This window comes from Lepus europaeus, chromosome 1 (genome assembly GCF_033115175.1).
Source record: "Lepus europaeus isolate LE1 chromosome 1, mLepTim1.pri, whole genome shotgun sequence".
In the NCBI taxonomy this organism is placed as follows: domain Eukaryota; kingdom Metazoa; phylum Chordata; class Mammalia; order Lagomorpha; family Leporidae; genus Lepus; species Lepus europaeus.
Window position 1 is genome coordinate 145328297 of NC_084827.1, and position 20692 is coordinate 145348988.

The 20692-nt window shown below is 41.4% G+C and overlaps 1 protein-coding gene across 1 annotated transcript in view; it reads right to left on the reverse strand.

Annotated features, from left to right (window-relative positions):
- C2CD6 (C2 calcium dependent domain containing 6) overlaps nucleotides 1–20692 on the reverse strand; it is a 203402-nt gene that overhangs the window by 81916 nt on the left and 100794 nt on the right. Inside the window, exons 12-20 of the mRNA XM_062196818.1 lie at nucleotides 15466–15519; nucleotides 14687–14754; nucleotides 14058–14128; nucleotides 12358–12567; nucleotides 11818–11915; nucleotides 11185–11380; nucleotides 10239–10378; nucleotides 8987–9024; nucleotides 7199–7495 (exon numbers count right to left, since the gene is read on the reverse strand). Of these exons, the coding sequence (XP_062052802.1) occupies nucleotides 7199–7495; nucleotides 8987–9024; nucleotides 10239–10378; nucleotides 11185–11380; nucleotides 11818–11915; nucleotides 12358–12567; nucleotides 14058–14128; nucleotides 14687–14754; nucleotides 15466–15519 (1172 nt within the window). The remainder of the gene's footprint in view (nucleotides 1–7198; nucleotides 7496–8986; nucleotides 9025–10238; nucleotides 10379–11184; nucleotides 11381–11817; nucleotides 11916–12357; nucleotides 12568–14057; nucleotides 14129–14686; nucleotides 14755–15465; nucleotides 15520–20692) is intronic.

Here is a 20692-nt window from a genome sequence, read left to right on the forward strand (position 1 = left end):
TAGAGAGGAGGCAGTGTATGAATTGACAGCCAGAAAGAATTTATTCAGAGAAAATAAATTCATTGAGGTGGGTGGCCAACTGTAGGCATGCATATTGATGTAACATGTGGCAGAAGGCCCCAGCCCCAAGGGCCAGGCCTTTTTATATTTTAAGAGGGCTAGGAATGGGGGTGGGAGTAGGGGTAGCAGGTGGAGGGGAATTCCTGGAACTGGTCTTTCAAGTGTTCTGGCAACTGGTCTTTCAGGAGGCTGTTGGGAGTGGGGTATGAAGGCAATAGGGTGTGAGACTTGATTGAGATTCAAGGGCAAGGAAAACATTCCAATGTTTATCTTTTAGGCAATGAAAAAGAATGGCTGAGGCTTATGTCTTTGTTCCATCACAATCCCTTTCACAACAGCTAAAATAAATAAATACATACAGACAGACAGACATACTTACTTTGGAATAAATTTAACCAAGGAGGTCAAATATCTCTACAATAAAATTATAAAATATTAAAGAAAGAGATAGAGAACATTGGAGAAACTGATGAGAACATCTGGTTTCTCTCTTTGCAGTATTGGACAAAGAAAAAAAAAGAAATAGAAGAAGACATCAAAAAATTGGAAATATCTTCCATGTTCATGATTGGGAGAATTAATATCATTTCCATACTATCAAAAACAATTTATAGATTCAATGTGATCCAAATCAAAATACTGACATTCTTCTCAGATTTAGAAATACCAATGCCAAAATCAATATGGAAACCCAGGAGACTCTGAATAGCTACAGCAATCTTATACAACAAAAACAAAGCTGTCAGTATCATAATACCAAATTTCAAGACATACCACAGGGCAGTTATAATCAAAACAGACTGGTACTGGTAAAAAAAAATATGTGTATCAGTGAAAACTAATAGAAATTCCAGAAATCAGTCCATACATCTATAACCAAGTTATCTTTTACAAATGAGCTGAAATCAATCCTGGGAGCAAGGACAGTCTCTTCAACAAATGGTGCTAGAAAAATTGGATCTCTGTGTGCAGCGTGTGAAACAAGACCCCTATCTTACATCTCACATAAAAATCCACTCAAAATGGATCAAAGATTTAAATCTACGACCTGATACCATCAAATTACTAGAGAACATTGGGGAAACTCTGCAAGACATTGGCATAGGCAAAGAATTCTTGGAAAAGACCCCAGAAGCACAGGCAATCAATGCCAAAATTGACTAATGGGATTACATCAAGCTGAGAAACTTCTGTACTGCATAAAAGACACTTAGCGAAGTAAAGAGGTAACTGACAGAATGGAAGAAAACATTTGCAAACTACGCAACTGATAAAGATTAATATCCAGAATCTATAAAGAGCTCAAGAGATTCAACAACAATGAAACAAACAATACAGTTAAGAAATGGGTAAAGGACTTAAATGGGCATTTTTCAAAAGAGGAAATTCAAATAACCAAGAGACACATGAAAAAATGCTCAAGATCACTAGCCATCAGGGAAATGCAAAACAAGGCCACAATGAGATTTCACCTCACCCCAGCTAGAATGGCTCCCATACAAAAATCAACAAACATCAAATGCTTACAAGGATGTGGGGGGAAAAGGTACCCTAACCCACTGTTGGTTAGGAATGTAAACCGGTACCACCACTGTGGAAGACGGTATGGAGATACCTCAGAAATCTGAATATAGACCTACCATATGACCCAGATCCCACTCCTGGGAATTTACCTAAAGGAAACGAAATCAGCATATGAAAGTGATCTGTACCCCAATGTTTACTGTGGCTCAATTCATAATAGCTAAGATATGGAATCAAGGCCAGCACCTCCGCTCACTAGGCTAATCCTCCACCTGTGGTGCCGGCACACCGGGTTCTAGTCCCTGTTGGGGCACCCGATTCTGTCCCGGTCGCTCCTCTTCCAGTCCAGCTCTCTGCTGTGGCCTGGGAAGGCAGTGGAGGATGGCCCAAGTCCTTGGGCCCTGCACCCACATGGGAGACCAGGAAGAAGCACCTGGCTCCTGGCTTCGGGCCATTTGTGGGGTGAACCAATGGCAAAGGAAGACCTTTCTCTCTGTCTCTCTAACTCTGTCAAAAAAAAAAAAAAGATATGGAATCAACCCAGATGTCCATCACTCAAGACTGGGTAAAGATTATGATATATATATATATATATATACACACACACACACACACTATGGAATACTTCTCAGTGGGGAAAAATGAAATCCTATCTTCTGTAACAAAATAGATGCAACTGGAAACCATTATACTTAGTGAAATAAGCTAATCCCCAAAAGACAAATACGGTATGTTCTCCTTGATCTGTTGTTATAGAGTATCTAAAAGGTAATCTATAGGAGTGAAATTAGTTAACATTTTGATATTTGATGATTTTTAACAACCCTTGTCTCAACTATTGAGGATCAGTATTTTTTCCTTCATACCATCTACTGAACTCTTTACATAGTGTAGGGTTAATTTTATGAAAATAAAGAATATGAAAATAGATCTTCATAAAAATTAAGAGTAGGAATAGGAGAAGGAGGAGGAAGAAGAGTGTGAACATGGGCGGCAGGGGGATAGGCTGGAAAGTATCACTGTTTCTGAATCAGTATGTATGAAATACATGAAATTTGTATACCTTAAATAAAATTTTAAAAATACATGAAATGATTTATTTATATAAACAAAAATAAATTAATAAAAAATAGCAGCCAACACTATGGTATACTGGGTTAAGCCTCTGCCTGTAGTGCTGGCATCTCATATGGGTGCCTATTGAGTCCTGGCTGCTCCACTTCTGATCCAGCTCCCTGCTAATGTGCCTGGAAAAAGCAGAGGTAGATGGCCCAAATGGGAGACCCAGAAGAAGATCCTGGCTCCTATCTTTAGCCCAGCCCAGCCCCGGCCCCAGCTGCTGAGGTCATTTGGAGAGTGAACCAGCAGATGAAAGACCGCTCTCTCTGTCCATCTCTCTGTAACTCCCTCTTTCAAATAAAAAAAAATAAGATAAATCTTTAAAAATAAAGAAAGAGGGTCTGGCATGTAGTGTAGCTTATAAATCCATTGCCTGCAGCCCCCAGATAAGGGTGCCAGTTCAAGTCCAGGCTAGTCCAGTTCTGATCCACTTCCCTGCTAATTCACCTGGGAAAGCAACAGAAGACAGCCCAAGTACTTGGGCCCCTGAACCTACATGAAAAGACCCAGAAGAAGCTCCTGGCTCCTAGCTTCAGATTGGCCCAGATCCAGCCATTGCAGCTGTCTGGGTGGTGGACCAGAGGATGGAAGCTCTCCCTTTCTCTCTCTCTCTCTCTCTCTAGCTATGTCTTTCAAATGAATAAAGAAATCTTTAAAATGAACCAACAACAACAAAAAAAGAACAAAAAAATTTCAAAAACATGAAAAATAGAAAGATTTATGATGGACATGAGTATCTGACTACATCATGTTAGAAAGCTGAAAGTGCCAAGTGGCTTCTTTTAGCTGTGTGTTATAATATAAAAATAAATAGAAGTGAACTGAAAAAGTACTCCATTTTTAAGATTTCAAGGGAAACACTTATGCACCAGAATTAGTGGGAACTGGAAAATAAAACTTTCTCATCCTTACCACTCCAGATCAAAGAAAAGACCTCAGGGAGCCGGTGCCATGGCTCACTTGGTTAGTCCTCTGCCTGCGGCGCCAGCATCCCATATGGGCATCGGGTTCTAGTCCTGGTTGCTCTTCTTCAAGTTCAGCTCTCTGCTGTGGCCCATGAGGGCAGTGGAGGATGGCCCAAGTGCTTGGGCCCTACACCCGCATGGGAGACCAGGAGAAGCACCTGGCTCCTGGCTTTGGATCAGTGCAGCGCTGGCTGTGGCGGCCATTTGGGGAGTGAGCCACAGAAGGAAGACCTTTCTCTCTATTTCTCTCTCTCAATGTCTATAAGTCTACTTGTTAAATAAAAAAAAGAAAGAAAAGAAAAGAAAAGACCTCAGGACAAAAATCAGATATAGTTCATTACTAGTAAATGATTTCAGGGTCAAGATCACAAGGGCGTCACCACAACTTCACTTGTTCACATCTCAAAAAGCTTTAGGATGGTATCTTACAGATCCACTCAGCTATTAAACACACACACACACACACACACAGCATTTTAAGGATCTTGGATAGCATCACAGTCCTTCTCTGTTAGATGGGAGCGCTTCCAAAATTCTTCAGAATATTGTGCTACATGGCCCTGACTCAACTCAAGGAAATAGGGGCTTGTCTTTAAAGCTGTTAAAAGGTGTAACACCTGCAGTGCCGGCATCCCAGGTTCTAGTCCCAGTTGGGGCACCTGGTACTAGTCCCTGTTGCTCCTCTTCCAGTTCAGCTCTCTGCTGTGGCCTGGGAGGGCAGTGAAGGATGGCCCAGGTGTTTGGGTCCCTGCACCCACATGGGAGACCAGGAGGAGGCACCTGGCTCCTGGCTTTGGATCGGTGCAATGCCAGCTGTAGCGGCCATTAGGGGAGTGAACCAATGGAAGGAAGACCTTTTTCTCTGTCTCATTGTCTAACTCTGCCTGTCCAAAAAAAAAAAAAAAAAGTATACAGACAAAACATAAGCTGCAAAGCTACTCAGCTAAAAACTGATGCTTTCTTATAGAGGAAGAAAGTCTATTCAGAAAGAAGAGTAAAGGCCTGAGGGCAAAGCCAAGAACTTCAGAATTACTGTGTTCTACTGAGGCTCTCTGCCTCACATTGTCCCTCCCTCCATCTTTGGAATATAAGTGTCTACTATGGTTTTTCTGTCCTTGACTCACTATTGTATGTTGGGGCGGGGGTAGGTAACTGGTCTCTTTAATTCATTGGTTTTAAGACTGAGAGGAGACATACCCATGGAGCCTCACCCACCTGGACTTGATTTAGATGATAAATTCTGTTCTTCAAGCTTAAGCCTAATGCAGTAATAGCATGAGATGGTGCTTCTGGAATGGAAGTACATTTTGCATGTGGAAGGAACACAAATTACTTGGGATGAGAGACAGTTAATTTCTAAATATGGTCCCCAATGAGCAACACCTACTCGGGTTCATGCCCTTTTATACTTTCCTCCCCTATCGAATCAGGATTGAGCCATGCACTTGTTGTAGCTAACAGAATGCTGTGGAAGGAATCTGAGCTAGGCCCAAGCCTAAACCTTAAGAGGTTCTGAAGCTTCTGTTTTGTATTCTGTAAGCTCTGAGATGCCACATAAGATATTCAGATGCCTTGTTAGAAAGATCACAGATCACACTGAGAGACCACATGTCGGGGGGATGGAGGGGAGGGGAGAAACAGACCTGTGAAACCCGACGTCTGTGCATCCCAGCAGAGCCCAGCCTTACAACTGTTCCCATCAAAGTGTTTTCATGTGCTCCAGTCAAGTACTAGCTGACCGTAAGTTCGTCTAATACCCAACATCAACTGGAGCAGAAAACTGCCCAACTAAGCACAGTCAACACCACAGAATCCTGGGAGATAAAATGGTTGTTTCAAGTCACCAAATTTCAGAGTGGTTTATTATGCAAGACTAAGTGATTCCATTTGTCAAATGAAAATTAAATATTTTGTAAGTCAGACTGAATATAATAAGTAAATTAAAAGTCAAACTATAAACTATGGAAAAGTACAGATCTATATAAATGGTTAATATCCTTAAAAAGCAGAGTTCATGATAAAACCTAAACAAAAGCCACAAATCTTCGAAAGGAAATGAGGATAAAGAATATGATCTGTCTACCCACGGTAGGAAAAAATCAAAATGGCTAATAGGATGAAAAAGTTTTAATCATTTCTTAAAAGATCAATAGTGCTCAAATATGGCTGGTGGGAATATAAAGTAGTACAATCTTTCTCAAGAGCAATCTGCCAATATGCCATTTCTATTACAAGATAATCACAGAACCATGTGAGCAGTTAAGTAAAAGAATGTCAGTTTCAAACTTATGACCAACAATGTACAAATTATTTTAAAATTATGAAATATCCATATTTTAGTATATTCTCCATCTTGAAAAATTTTAGGGAAATTTAGGTAGCATTTAATAATATATTATCAAAAACACATAATATAGATTCATATATATAGTTTGAAATTTTGAAAGTAAATAAAAGATATATGTATATGTGCATAACAAGGACTAAAAGAAAATAGTTAAATATGGCAGTAGAATTATAATTTCCTTTTTATGTTTCTCTCCATTCTCTATAACTATGTATTACTTTCACATTCAGCAAAACAAATAAAATTATGTTAGTTAGGTTGTCGATTTAGGTGATTAAGAATAATTTCCCAGGTACAGATCTTTAATAAAATTGTATCTTGAGAAATTTGAAAGGAAATTTAGAAATGACTTAGTCTGACCTACCATTCAAAAGATGAGGAAACCTTTGAAGTCTAGAGATTTAGGAGCCCACACTACTTGAAATATGTAGTGACAGAGCCTAACTTAGAACTCAAATTCTTTGGCCTCTGACCTGTATACCTTTACTACATTGCTCTATGAGCTACCTGAAATAGTAATTCAAACAAGATATGAAGAATATGTAGAACAGCTGTTATTTCAAGAAAGGCCTTTCACTTTGGTGTACCTTTAAATGTTTTTTAAGATATTCAGATCATTCTCATTTTAAACCACAAAACTGTTATGTAACAAGAAGAACATATGCTATTTCGTATAATATAATGCCTTAATTAAAATATGCACTGCAATAACCTCCTAGGCTTTTAAATTTCCTTTGAATTTATATTTTCTTATTACTACACTTCTAGCTGAATTCAACACCAACCCATGAGATCAGCTTGTATTAATGGCATCGCAGATGGCTTTACTTTTTCTTCAAAGGTTTTTCCTCATTTCTTGATCTTATTAAGTAGGATGGGAATATTTAACATAGAGACATATTTCTATTTAAAGATATCTGAATATATTTTCAACTTGTTTGCATTTGTCTTTTATAGAAGTTATTTGCTTTTCCTAGTCTTAAACTTCTAATGTGAGAGTAGACACATTCAGCTCAAGGTCTTCTTTTGGAGCTTCTGGTTTTGTGTTGTGGGATACTAAGCTTGTGCTTCTCCTTGCAGTTAAATTTCGAGAGCTTCTTTGCCACCTAACTTCTGTTGGAGGTGAATCTAACTTCCTTCTCCTTATCCTCTCCTGATTTATACAGGTATCTTTCAACTTTACCTCTGCTAGAGATGAGTCTGCTTTTAAAATTCTTGGATTACTACTGCATGATTTTACGTCCGGAGGAAACAGTAAATTTTTCATTTTTCCACCTGGCACATCTTCTGATAGGTGTTCAGATAAAGGTTGTATTTTTTTTCCTTCTGTTATTTCCAGGCTAGGAACAGAGGGCAATGCAGTATCTGTGGATAGAGTTGTTGACCCATCACTTTTAGGAGTACCAGCAATTGCATCATCATGATATAACTGCTTCAAATATGGTATAGTAAAGTCTTCCTTTTCATCACTGTCTGGTAACTGGAAAATATAGCAATATAATAAGTTGCCAATTAGTCATTAGTGACCAGAAAATATTTAAAATTAATAAAATAATTCAAAATAAATCATACCCTTATCTTTTATCATGTTATTTTTAATATTTGTAAATTACTATATAACTTAATAAAATAAATGATAAATTTTCTACTTGCATGAAGTCATGGACCACAGAATATTACTCATAAAAATGATATAGAGTGGAGTGTAAAGCAGTAGTTTTTAATATGTCTGAATTTTATCTATCAACATCTCAAAAAGAAAATCTGAGGATCTGACATCTTACTATTACATAATTACCAATATGTCATGAAATAAAAAAAATTTTAATAGTAAAATGGTGCAAGGAAAAATAAAGAAAATTTTAACAGCAAAATTGAACAAAAGAGGTTATCACAAAATAAGACTGTAATTATAAATTAATTGAGCTTTATGAAAAATTCTATGTCTTTTTTGTTCCTCTCCTTTAACAAGGAAAAACAGTACATACTGACTCTTTAATTGATATTTGGGAGCCAGTGACCTAATGATGGAAGTTATTAATTCCTATTTGTCAAACCTTTATTATTTGAGTTTCTAATTTATTAATTTATTTATTGGTTTAATGTATACAAGTTTCATGTATTTCATATATACAGATTTAGGAACATAGCAATACTTTCCACCCCACCCTCCTTCCCGCCCATGCTCCAACTTTTTGTACTTTGTTAAGTTACATAGGGATTCACTGCGTTATGGAGTAACTGCCTACAGTAAAATTAGATGAAAAGAAAATTCTATTATATAAGTCTATATTTTGTTGATTTTTATTTGGGCAAAGTTTGCAAATGATAAATTCAAATTTAAAAAAAAAACTTTGGTGAGAAAGAATGAAGATGTTTTTAGGTCAATGGCATCCATTCCTAAGCTCTTATACTAAATTACAGGGTTTTTTTCTTACTTTTTTCTTCTCTTCCTAAATATCTTTTGTTCCCTATTTTCTTGTTTTTGTTTGTTTGGTTTTTGTTTGTTTGTTTGTTTTTTTGACAAGCAGAGTTAGTGAGAGAGATCACGCTGTGGCCGGCGCACCGCGCTGATCCGAATCCAGGAGTCAGGTGCTTCTCCTGGTCTCCCATGCGGGTGCAGGGCCCAAGGACCTGGGCCATCCTCCTCTGGCCCCCTGGGCCACAGCAGAGAGCTGGACTGGAAGAGGAGCAACCAGGACAGAATCCGGCACCCTGACCGGGACTAGAACCCGGGGTGCCAGCGCTGCAGGCAGAGGATTAGCCTATTGAGCCACGGCGCTGGCTGGGAGTAGAATTTTTAAAATTGTCTAACTATACAAGCTACTGCCATAACAGAAATAACCATGAAACAACTGAAGAACTTTCTGGGTGCTTTTTTCTTTCTATCTATAAATATTTCTCCATATACAAATATTTCATCTCTTTAGAAAATAATAACTATTAGAAGTTCTCTTCCCATTTCCTGTACCTCAGTTGGAGTATCTTCCTTGTCTTCAGGAGGAACATCTGCAAAAAAATTAGAAGTATTTTATTTTACATGAAACAGTAAATGCATTATTTACACATATGTAAATTGACAAAATACTGTTATAAATTTTCTTACCACAAAGAGTAATATAAACAAAAGCAGTTATCCAAACATAACAAATCTTAGTAAAAATGGGCTTGTGAAGCTCTGGGAAATGAACGAGTGCTAAATGAACAAGTGTGAACATGAGACATGCATAAAATGGTAAGATTTCATGTCGGGGCCAGTGGCCCTGGCCAGACATGAGATGCAGCAGGCTGAGGCTGTCCCTTATCTAATCCTGTTTCCTGCGCTTATTGTCCTGATGGCCGAAGGCACAAGATTTTTCATCCCACATTCCTGCAGGCAGGATGTGACTTCTGATGAAGGTCTATGATGTTCTTTGCTCTATCTGCAGAGCTTGTACCCTGATCATTGCTACTTTGTAAACTTGCTCTGTTCCTGTGCTATGCATGATTGCACACAAAAATGTTATCTGTATGGGGTCTGGGGTATATAACCTTGTCTTTCTGTGTGCCCGGGGCTGGAGACTAAAGGGTTTCCTTAGGGAGACTGCTTCCAGTCCCTCATCGCCGGGCCCCCTACTTTCGCTTGGAACGCGACGAGGCAATAAACGTGGTGATGAATTGACTGAGTGCTGCGTGTCTCCGTGTGGTTTGTCGGGTGGCCTCCGACAGCTGGTGCCGTGACTCGGATTCATCTCATCCACAGGTAAGCCTCTGTAAGAGGGAAGGCTGCGGCGGTAGCAGGCCGTAGGGATTAAAAGGGAGGCACATAAGCACGAGTAGGGCGTGGCAGACTAGGGCTTGCCCGGGGAGCCTCTCCTATAGCCATGGGAAATATACAGTCACATCAGACTATAAAAAGGATAATAAAGGCCTTGTTAAAAAGCGCCGGGACGCCGGTTGCAGGACAAAATATTTCTGACTTTATTGACATTGTAAGGAGCCATACGCCTTGGTTTACTGAGAAATGCCTCCTCACACATAGAAAGTGGAGAGAGCTGGGAAAACATCTTAAGGGAAAGAAGCTCTCACCAGAGGCATGGCGCTTGTGGCGATGCATTGATCAGGCTTTTGAAAGTGATCAGGAGGAGGTGGTACAGTGTTTGCTAGCAGCATCTGAGTGCATGGAAAAGGAGAGCAGGGCTAATAGCCAAAGAGGAGACAGTGCGGCTGAGGAGGTTACCAACCAAACTGGGCATAGGAGGCCCGCAGTGGTGCCCTCAGCCCCACCAGAACCTGAGCACCCAGAACCTTGGTGGGGGGACGGGCCACCTCCGGGTTATCCCTCTGATGGCGAGGCCACGTCCTCCTCTTCCTCCTCCTCTTCCTCGAGTGAGACAGAAGCTGACACGGATACGTCTTTAGTTGGACCAGACAGGGGCAGAGACAGAGCTAAAAGGATTGGAGAGAGGAGACGCAAACAGCCTACAGGCCAGCCCAGAGTACTTCAGCTATTGCCTACGGAACAGCCCCATCCTTCCTTAAGAATAAGACCAGAGTGGGGGTTTCATGCTCGTGCGGCAAGTCAGGAGAGGAAAAGAAAGAAACATGCTAGAGGGTGGAAGGAATTTAAGGACCCAAAGGCAGTCTTCCCAGTCACAGAGGATGCCAATGGGGATAGAGGCTGGGCCCCCATAGACTTTTCACAGCTCAAGGAACTTCAAAAGGCAGTCACCATGTATGGACCACAGGCCCCATTTACTTATCAAGTTCTAGACATGCTTGCCAGCCAGGGACTTACACCTAATGATTGGCGTAATCTGACACGTGCTGTTCTCGCCGGAGGGGATTACCTCCTCTGGCAGGCGGGGTTCCAGGAGCTGGCTAGAAGCAAAGCTGCTAAAAATGCCCGTTCTGATGGGGCCCGTAGGCATTGGACTGAGGCCATGATTTTGGGCATTGGTAATTTTAATACCGATACAGTGCAGGTTAGGTACCCAGTGGAACTTCTACAACAAATTAAGGACTGTGGTATGCGGGCATGGAAGGTGATACCTAAAAAAGGGGAAATTCGGTACAGTCTTACAAAAATTCTTCAAGGACCCAATGAACCTTATGCGGACTTTGTAAATAGGCTTTATAAGGCTGCTGGAAACTTGTTCACAAATGCCGAGGAAACAGCCCCTCTATTACGCAGATTGGCCTATAAAAATGCGAACAAGCATTGCCGTGAGGCGCTGCGACCCTGGCAGCACAAAGATGTAACAACTTTCATGAAAATTTGCAGAGATGTGCAGGATGATGTCGCAGCTGGAGTATACTCGGCGCGGCTCGAGACTCAAAATGAGCGTGCCGGGCGTGCCAGCAATCGGGCTGGTACCTGTTTCAACTGTGGCAAAGTTGGGCATTTCAAGAGAGAATGCATGGCTCCTAGAAGCCGAGCTTCTAGCAATCAGCCAGGGTTGTGTCCCCGATGTGGCAAAGGTAATCATTGGGCCAGTGATTGTTACTCAAAAAAGGATAAACAAGGAAAGCCCCAATCTGAAAAAAGGACTCAAAAAAACTTCCAAAGGGCCCTTACTGCCAGGGCCCAACCCAAGACGTCACTCAAACACAGGCAGCCACAATTTCAGACACTCAGCGATTCCGAGTAATGGTGGGGGAGGTGACGGCCGCTTCCCCAGTAATTTTGACACCCGCCATGGGTCCGCAGGCGATTCCACTCAACAAAGACAACTTCCCATCTCAAATTGGAGCGGGCATCCTTTTAGGAAAAGCAACACAGTTACAAAAGGGGATCCAAATTGTTCCTGGCTTAATCACTACTCCTGCTAGTAAGTTTTTCCTTCTCGCCAGCGCCCAGCACGGGCCCATTGTAATCAATAATGGAAATACCATTGCACAATTTCTCTGGTGGCCAAGCCCTAAGGATAACAGAGGGGAACAAGGGCATTTAGCCGCTCTTTCTATGACCTTAGATCACAGGCCATTTTATGTTTTAATTATTAAAGGCAAACAAATTAGAGGGTTGTTGGACACGGGAGCTAATGTGTCTGTCATAGCTAATACAGACTGGCCACGAAAATGGCCTCAACAAAAATCAGAGGGTAATTTAGTAGGACTAGGTATTGCTGTGACACCGGCTCGCAGTTCCGCTGTCCTTACTTGGACAGATGAGGAGGGACATACTGGGCAATTTCAGCCGTATGTATGTGATGTGCCTGTGACCCTCTGGGGGAGGGATGTATTAACATTACTACAGGTTAAGTTAACCAATGAGTCTAACGTAGCATAAAACATCATAAAAAAAAGCAGGTTACAGACCAGGAAAGGGGCTAAAAAAGTATAAACAAGAAATCACCCAACCCATCCCGGCGACTGGGCAAATGGATCGTTGTGGTCTGGGTTTTCCCCGGGGGCCATTGTGAGACCTGACAATAACCTGAATAGGTAAAGACCCTATATGGGTTCCTCAATGGCCCCTTTCGAAAGAGAAGTTGCTTGCGGTCTATGCTCTGGTCACAGAACAGTTGGAGAGAGGACACATTCAACTGTCCACATCTCCTTGGAATACACCTATATTTGTTATAAAGAAAAAGTCCGAAAAATTTCGCTTACTACACGACCTCAGAGCCATTAACAAACAAATGCAGCCTATGGGAGCTCTACAGCCAGGGCTTCCGCTGGTTACTGCTTTGCCTAAGGATTGGGTCCTTATAGTTCTGGATATCAAGGATTGTTTTTTCTCTATACCGCTTGCCAAGGTAGACCGACAACGGTTCGCCTTTTCCGTCCCTTCCACAAACAATGCAGCCCCTTTTGACCGGTATGAATGGAAGGTGCTCCCCCAAGGTATGGCAAATAGCCCCACTCTTTGTCAGCTGTATGTTCATGCTGCTATAGCACCTACACGCAGGGCTTTCCCTGCGTTCCAAATTCTTCACTATATGGATGATATCTTATTGGCGGCTCCCACAGATAAAGATGCTAAACTCATGTTTATTCATTTAAGCAAAAATTTAGCCAAATGGGATCTCCACATAGCTCCAGAAAAAATACAAGAAGGTGACACTCTCAAATATTTAGGACTCAAGATTGAGGGTAACAGAGTGAGCCCTTTTTATTGCCATATTACTTACTCAGAGTTTATGACACTTAACGAATTACAAAAGTTATGTGGTTCCATCAACTGGATTCGGCCCTATGTGCGGTTACCCACCTCCACACTGAGTCCCTTGTTTAACTTACTTAAGGGTGACCCTGACCTAACCTCCCTGCGTAAGCTAACTCCGGAGAGCTTGCAGGCAATAAAGATGGTAGAGAAGGCCTTAAAACAAACTGAGGCTCAAAGAAGAGATCTAACAAAGCAACTTCTAATTCTTATCTACATAGTAAAAGACCGTCCTTATGCAGTCCTGTGGCAGGGAGCCATCTTAAGCTTTGTTTACCCTTCCCATAGTCAGCCTCGCAATATATTGCAGCTCTCTCAATCCTTGGGCTCCTTGGCCCTGACCGCCGTAGAACGCTCTGTGCAGTGTTTAGGTATGTATCCCATTGGCATTATTCTCCCGTTGGCTAAAGAGGTCATAGAGCTTTGGTGTCAAGAGAATTGGGAGTGGGCATACCTGGCCGCCACGCTAAATCTCAATATCGATAATCACTATCCCTCTAATCCAATTCTTACATTTTGTGAGGAGACCCCACTTCAATTTCATAAAAAGGTAACTAACAGCCCCCTCGCTGGCGCATTAACAGTTTATACTGACGACGCTGCGGGTGGTTCAGGTGCTGCAATCAGTAACAAAGGAGTGTTAAAAACAGTAATGGACTCCAACTCTCCTCAACATGCAAAATTAGCAATCGTGGCAAAAGTCTTGTGTACTTATGATAAACCTCTTAATATTGTCAGTGATAGTTACTATGTGGTGCAAGCCGTTCGTCGCCTCGATCATCCTGCTGTCATAGCCCCTCAATCTACGGTATTCCAGTACTTAACTACCATTCAGGCTGCCTTACGACAAAGGCAACAACTAGTGCACATTGCCCACATCCGGGGCCACACCAACCTCCCGGGGCCCATGGCTGAGGGTAACCGACAAGCTGATGCTTTATCCAGGTTTTCATTGATATGCTCCGCCTTTTTAGAAGCGCAAAATTTTCACCGACAGTGGCATGTTAATGCACGCACTCTGTGCAAGCGTTATGGCCTTTCCAGGCGTGAAGCTCTTCAAATTATCCAAGCCTGCCCGTTGTGCATTACCTCTACCCCTAGACCATCAAAAGGCGTCAACCCCAGAGGTCTTTATGCTAATGATGTCTGGCAAATGGACGTGACTCATTTCCCTCCCTTTGGCCGACAATCCTGTCTTCACGTGACAGTAGATACCTTTTCTAGTGTCATCATGGCAACGGCGGCAGCCAAGAAAAATGCGGTTGCCGTTCAAGACCATTTACTTCACTGTTTTGCTAATTGGGGCATTCCCAACACCCTAAAAACAGACAATGGCCCAGCGTACACCTCACAAGCTTTTACTAAATTCTTGGCCCTTTTTTCTATCCGTCACGTCACGGGGATCCCTTACAACCCCCAAGGACAGGGCATTATAGAACGGGCCAATGGTATTTTAAAAGCTACTCTTATAAAGCAAAAAGGGGGCATAGGGAAGCAGTTCCGCTCCCCTAAAACTCATCTTGCCATAGCTCTCTTCACTCTCAACTTTTTAACGCTCAAGACCTCAGGCTTAACCGCCGCAGAATTGCATGCTTCCGGAACAACCTCAGGAAACACAGGTTTTGGTAATATAAGAGGTCAAAAATCTCCTGTGCCAGCTGCAAGTTCTGGGAATACTACGCCCACCGCTCCGGAATTAGTTATGTGAAAGGACGTAGTGACAGGCCAATGGAAGGGCCCAGATCCTGTCCTCCGGAAAGAGCGCGGTGCGGTCCTAGTCGCGCCCTCTGACGTGGAAAACATCTGGATCCCGACGCGGTTGACACGCCAATTTGTGCCTTTACCCGGTACTGACGCAGGTTATGTGCCTGAAATTAACCAACCGCCCGTGACTACAGACACATAGGTCACGAGGCATCACTTGTTTGTTTCTGTTTTTTCATAGGCTGCAACGCAGCCGCCTGGGCTCCGAAAGAAGACATACAATCACCAGTCATTGGAGATGGAGTGGATACAGGGGAGACAGTTAATTCTATGCCTTATGGTCTGTGGCGATCTGACTGCTATTCGTGGAGCCTCCTTTGTGTCTGATAACATTTGGATGCGCCTCGCCCAAATTGCAGGTTCTGACAACATCTGCCTTCAACAAGATCTACATGTGGGAACCATTTTAAGTTCATGCCTTCTGCCCGTCTGTCATCCAGCAGAGGAACTCAAAAAGCTTACATTCTTCGCTCGATTCCCTAACAAAATCGTGACTTATCAGGACTCATATAACTGGGGTACTCCGTCATATAAAATACCTGCAAAAGAGATACGGCTTTGGACTCCTCGAATAGCTGTCACCGAAAATGACACTTGTGCGGAGATAAAAAACTGTACCTCAAAATGTACGAACTTGGGAAATGGTTTGCATTGTAACAAAACTTTCAATTTCCTATGGGACAGGGCACATCCCTCTTCCCGAAGGATGGTTTTTCTCTTGTGGCAATTTCACTTTCAACTACATCCCTGCTAACATGTCTAATGGCACCCATTGTTGCCTTAGTCGATTAACTGTTTTCCTTCCTTCTCCTGATTTGCTCACCGCTAATCAGACTGTACGCAGTAAGAGACATGCATTGACGACCTTGGACGAGTCATGCGATGCAAGTGTCAATTTGTTTTCCAAGGCGGAGGTTGACGCACTGACTTTCTCTCTTGTAGGAGTCCCTGGCTTAGCTGTAGGAGCTTATAAGACTGTAGTAAAATTGGCCTGTGCTATGGTAAAAAACATCAACAGCACCTCTAAAGCGCTATCTCTGCTTAATGATGAACAGCAAGTCCTGAGACAGGGTATTCTAGATAATAGGGCAGCCATAGATTATCTTCTATTACTTCATCATAAAAAATGCAATCAAGTAAAAAACATGTGTTGTTTCAACCTTACCGATAATTCATATAGTATTACTCTAGAAATACAAAACCTACGTAAATTGGCAGCACACTTCACCCGGGATAAAGGCTCCGGCCTCTTTGACTGGCTTACATCTTGGTTGCCTGATTTTTCTTGGCTTAAAGAATTGTTCCTAGGAATGGTATTGTTACTATTTGTTGTGATTTTAGCTTGCATTGTTGAAAAATGTTTTGTGCACTGCCTTTCCAGGCCATGGTAGCCTCGCGCTCTCTCTCCCTAACTGCCTCGTTGACCGCTTGTTCCTACACTGTTCTTAGAGTGGACCGGTAGTCAATGACGGGTAAGCACTTGCAGGCTTCTCTAGCAACCTAAGACAGAGGGCAGGACATGCTTCCTGTATCCTTGATGACGGGTAAGCAGAGTAAGCGCTGCGGGGCACCTGAGACAGGCACGAGTCCACGCCATTCAACGTTTAACGCGAGGGACCTGTGGGGGATGGGCCCTCCCCCGCGGCCCTCTGGACAGTGCAGACACCGGTTACCATAAACACCAGGCCATTCTTGTACAAACAAGAAGGGGGAGATGTCGGGGCCAGTGGCCGTGGCCCGACATGAGATGCAGCAGGCTGAGGCTGTCCCTTATCTAATCCTGTTTCCTGCGCTTATTGTCCTGATGGCCGAAGGCACAAGATTTTTCATCCCACATTCCTGCAGGCAGGATGTGACTTCTGATGAAGGTCTATGATGTTCTTTGCTCTATCTGCAGAGCTTGTACCCTGATCATTGCTACTTTGTAAACTTGCTCTGTTCCTGTGCTATGCATGATTGCACATAATGAATGTTATCTGTATGGGGTCTGGGGTATATAACCTTGTCTTTCTGTGTGCTTGGGGCTGGAGACTAAAGGGTTTCCTTAGGGAGACTGCCTCCAGTCCCTCATCGCCGGGCCCCCTACTTTGGCTTGGAACGCGATGAGGCAATAAACGTGGTGATGAATTGACTGAGTGCTGCGTGTCTCCGTGTGGTTTGTCGGGTGGCCTCCGACAATTTCAGAGCCATCAATATTAGATATAGAAATACACAGCATAGACATATTTATATATAACTCATGTAGAGGCTATATTTTGTCAAAGCTGAGTGGAAGCAAAATAAATCCCAGATGATAAATTAGAAAGAGACTAGAATAAGGATGTATGAAACCAGAGAAAATATTACTACTCCAAGAAGGCTGGCTGAAACAGAGGTAAAATTTTCCTAGAAATATAAGGATTACATCTTTTTTGAGCAGTGAAGTAAACTCTAAAAGGTAAAGATACACAAAGAATTGACACACAAAGAGATATATAATTTGAAAAGAAAGAAAACTTTACATCTTTCTGTCTCTCTCACTGTCCACTCTGCCTGTCAAAAAAAAAGAAAAAGAAAAAGAAAGAAAACTTTACTATGGTCCCAATTCAGTTTACAATTTTGGTCAACTCCTTTCTTCTTCCTTCTTATAATTGTAGAAAGAACAGGTAACATAAAATCTATCCTTTCAGATTTTGAAGTTATTTTTACAGTAAGGTTAACTACAGATACAATGTTCTGTACCAGATTCCTAGGACCTCATCACTTGCATAACTGAAATTTTATCCTTGAACAGTCCCTTCGCCCAGCCGCAGGCACTACCATTCTGCTCTCTGCTTTTGTGGGTTTGACTGTTTTATATGCTTCATATGGAGTGTTTATCTTTCTGTGACTGTTTTCTGTGACTTTTTTTCCATTTAGCATAACATTCTCAAAGTTCATCCATGCTGTCACACATGCCAGTTCCATTACATATATTTCCTTTATTGATTCATCCATGTAAGGATATTTAGGCTGTTTTTTCAACTTGGCTGTAGTGAACAATACCATAATGAATACAGAAATGAAAATGCTGCTTTGAGATTCTGACTTCAATTCTTTTGGATTGATACCCTGAGGTGGGTTTGCAGGATCCCAAGGTGTTAGTTGTCAATTTTGAGTAACATCTATACTGTTTTCCAAAGTGGTTATAACCTTTTACATTCCCACCAACAGTACACAAGAGTTCCTAATTTTACACTTCCTTTCCAAAATTTTTATCTTTTGACTTTTTAGAATAGTAATTTTAACATGTGTGAGATGGCATCTTATTACAGTTTTTATTTGCATTTTCTTGATGATTAGTGATGTTGAGCACTTTTCATGTATCTGTTGACCACTTGTAAATTTCTTTTTGGGTAATTCTTCAGTTTAAATTTTTTTTTTCATTTATTAAACTTTTATTTAATGAATATAAATTTCCAAAGTACAGCTTATGGGTTACAATGGCTTCCCCCCTCTCATAACTTCCCTCCCACCCACAACCCTCCCTTTTCCCGCTCCCTCTCCCCTTCCATTCACATCAAGATTCATTTTCAATTCTCTTTATATACAGAAGATCAGTTTAGTATATATTAGGTAAAGATTTCAACAGTTTGCCCCCATATAGCAACACAAAATGAAAAACATACTGTTGGAGTACTATTTATAGCATTAAATAACAGTGTACAGCACATTAAAGACAGAGATCCTACATAAAAAATTAATTAATTTTCTATGCCATTTCCAATTTCATAGGCAGAAAGAGAAAGAGAGGATGACAGAGAGTGCTCTCATCCACTGGTTCACTCCCCAAATACCCTTAATGGCAAGAGCTGCGCCAAGCCTGGAGCCAAGGGCCAGGAACACAATTCTATCTCCCAAAAGGGTAAGTAGGCCATCATCACTGCCTACAGGGTCTGCATTAAAGGGAAGTTACAGAAACATCAGGAATTGAACCCAGGAACTCTGATGTGGGATGTGTGTATTTTAACCATTAAGTGAAATGCTCACTTCAAAATGCTTTATCTATTTTTAAGTGATATGTAAAAATTATACATGTGCATGGGGTATACATGATGTGATTTTTTGGTACAGTATACATTGTATAACGTTATTAGGGTCAACACATCTATTTCCTCACATATTTATCATCAGAACCTATTTCTCCTATCTGACTATAACTTACTACCTGTTAATCACTATTTTCCCATCCCATTCTTTCCTCTATTCTCTCAGCCTCTAGCAATCATTATTCTGTTCTCAGCTTTCATGAGTGAGATCGTGTGGTAATTATCTTTCTATGCATTGCCCACTTAAAAAATAATGACCTCCAGTTCCATTCACGTCATCACAAATTATAGTATTTCATCATTTTTATGGCTGAATTGTGTATGTATACCACATTTTCTTTATCCATTCATCCACTGATGGACAATCAGGTGACCCAGCTTCCTGGCTACTGTGGACAATGCTGTAATAAATATTAGAGTGCATGTGTCTTTTTGACAGACCGATTTTATTTCCTCTGGATATATACCCACTGGTAGGATTTCCGGATGATTTGGTAGTTCTATCTTCAAATTTTTTTAGGAATTTCTATTCTATTTTCATGTCAGCTGTGGTAATTTACATTCTGAACCAAGTGTGTAAGGGCACCCTTTCCTCCACAGCCTCACCAGCACATATCTTTTGTCTTTTTTATAAGAACAAGTCTAACTGGAGTGAGGTGATGTCTCATGGTGGTTGTGATTTGTGTTTCCCTGATGATTTCTGATGCTGAGTACCTTTTCACATACTGTCAGCCAAGTGTATGTCTTCCTCTGAAATATGTCTGTATAGGTTTGGTACCAGTGTTTTAATCATATTATCTGGTTTTTAAAATTTATATTATTTATTTGGAAGGCAGAGTTACAGAGAGGAAGAGACAGAGAGAAGTCTTTCATCTGCTGGTTCATTCCTCAAATGGTGGCATCCACCAGGGCTGGTTTAGGTTGAATTCAGGAGCCAGGAGCTTCTTTTGGGTCTCCCACATGGTGAGAGACAAAAGCATTTGGTCCATCTTCTGCTGCTTTCCCAGTTGCATTAGCGGGGAGGTGGATCAGAAGTGGAACAGCTGGGACACAAACTGACATCCCTATAGGCGGCTTTACCTGCTAGGCCACAATACCAGCCCCTAATCAGATTATTTGCTATTTTGCTTTTGAGTTCCTTTTGTTCCTTCTATAATATGGTTATTAATGCTTTCTCAGAGGCACACTTTGCAAATATTTTCTCCATTCTGTGGATTGTCTTCACTCTGATAATCATTTCCTTTGCTGTTTAGTTTAATGTAATCCCAGTTGTCTATTTTTGCTTTTGTTTCGTATAGGAGTCTTATCCAAAAAAATCCTTAACCATTCCAATGTTCTGAAACATTTCCCTTATGTTTTCTTCTAGTAGTTTCATAGTTTCAGCACTTACATTTAGGTCTTTTTTTTTTTTTATCAATTTTGAGTTGGTTTTTTATATTGTGAGACAGGGGCCTAAATTCATTCTTCTGCAAAAGTATATCCAACTTTTATAGCACCACTTATAGGGGGAAAAAAAAACAACCCTGTGGCCGGCACTGAGGTGTAGTGAGTCTGTTCTAATGCCAATCCACGCTGTCTTTATTTCTATAGCTTGGTGGTATGTTTTTTTTGTTGTTGTTTGTTTTTTGTTTTTTGACAGGCAGAGTGGATAGAGAGAGAGAGACAGAGAGAAAGGTCTTCCTTTTTGCCGTTGGTTCAC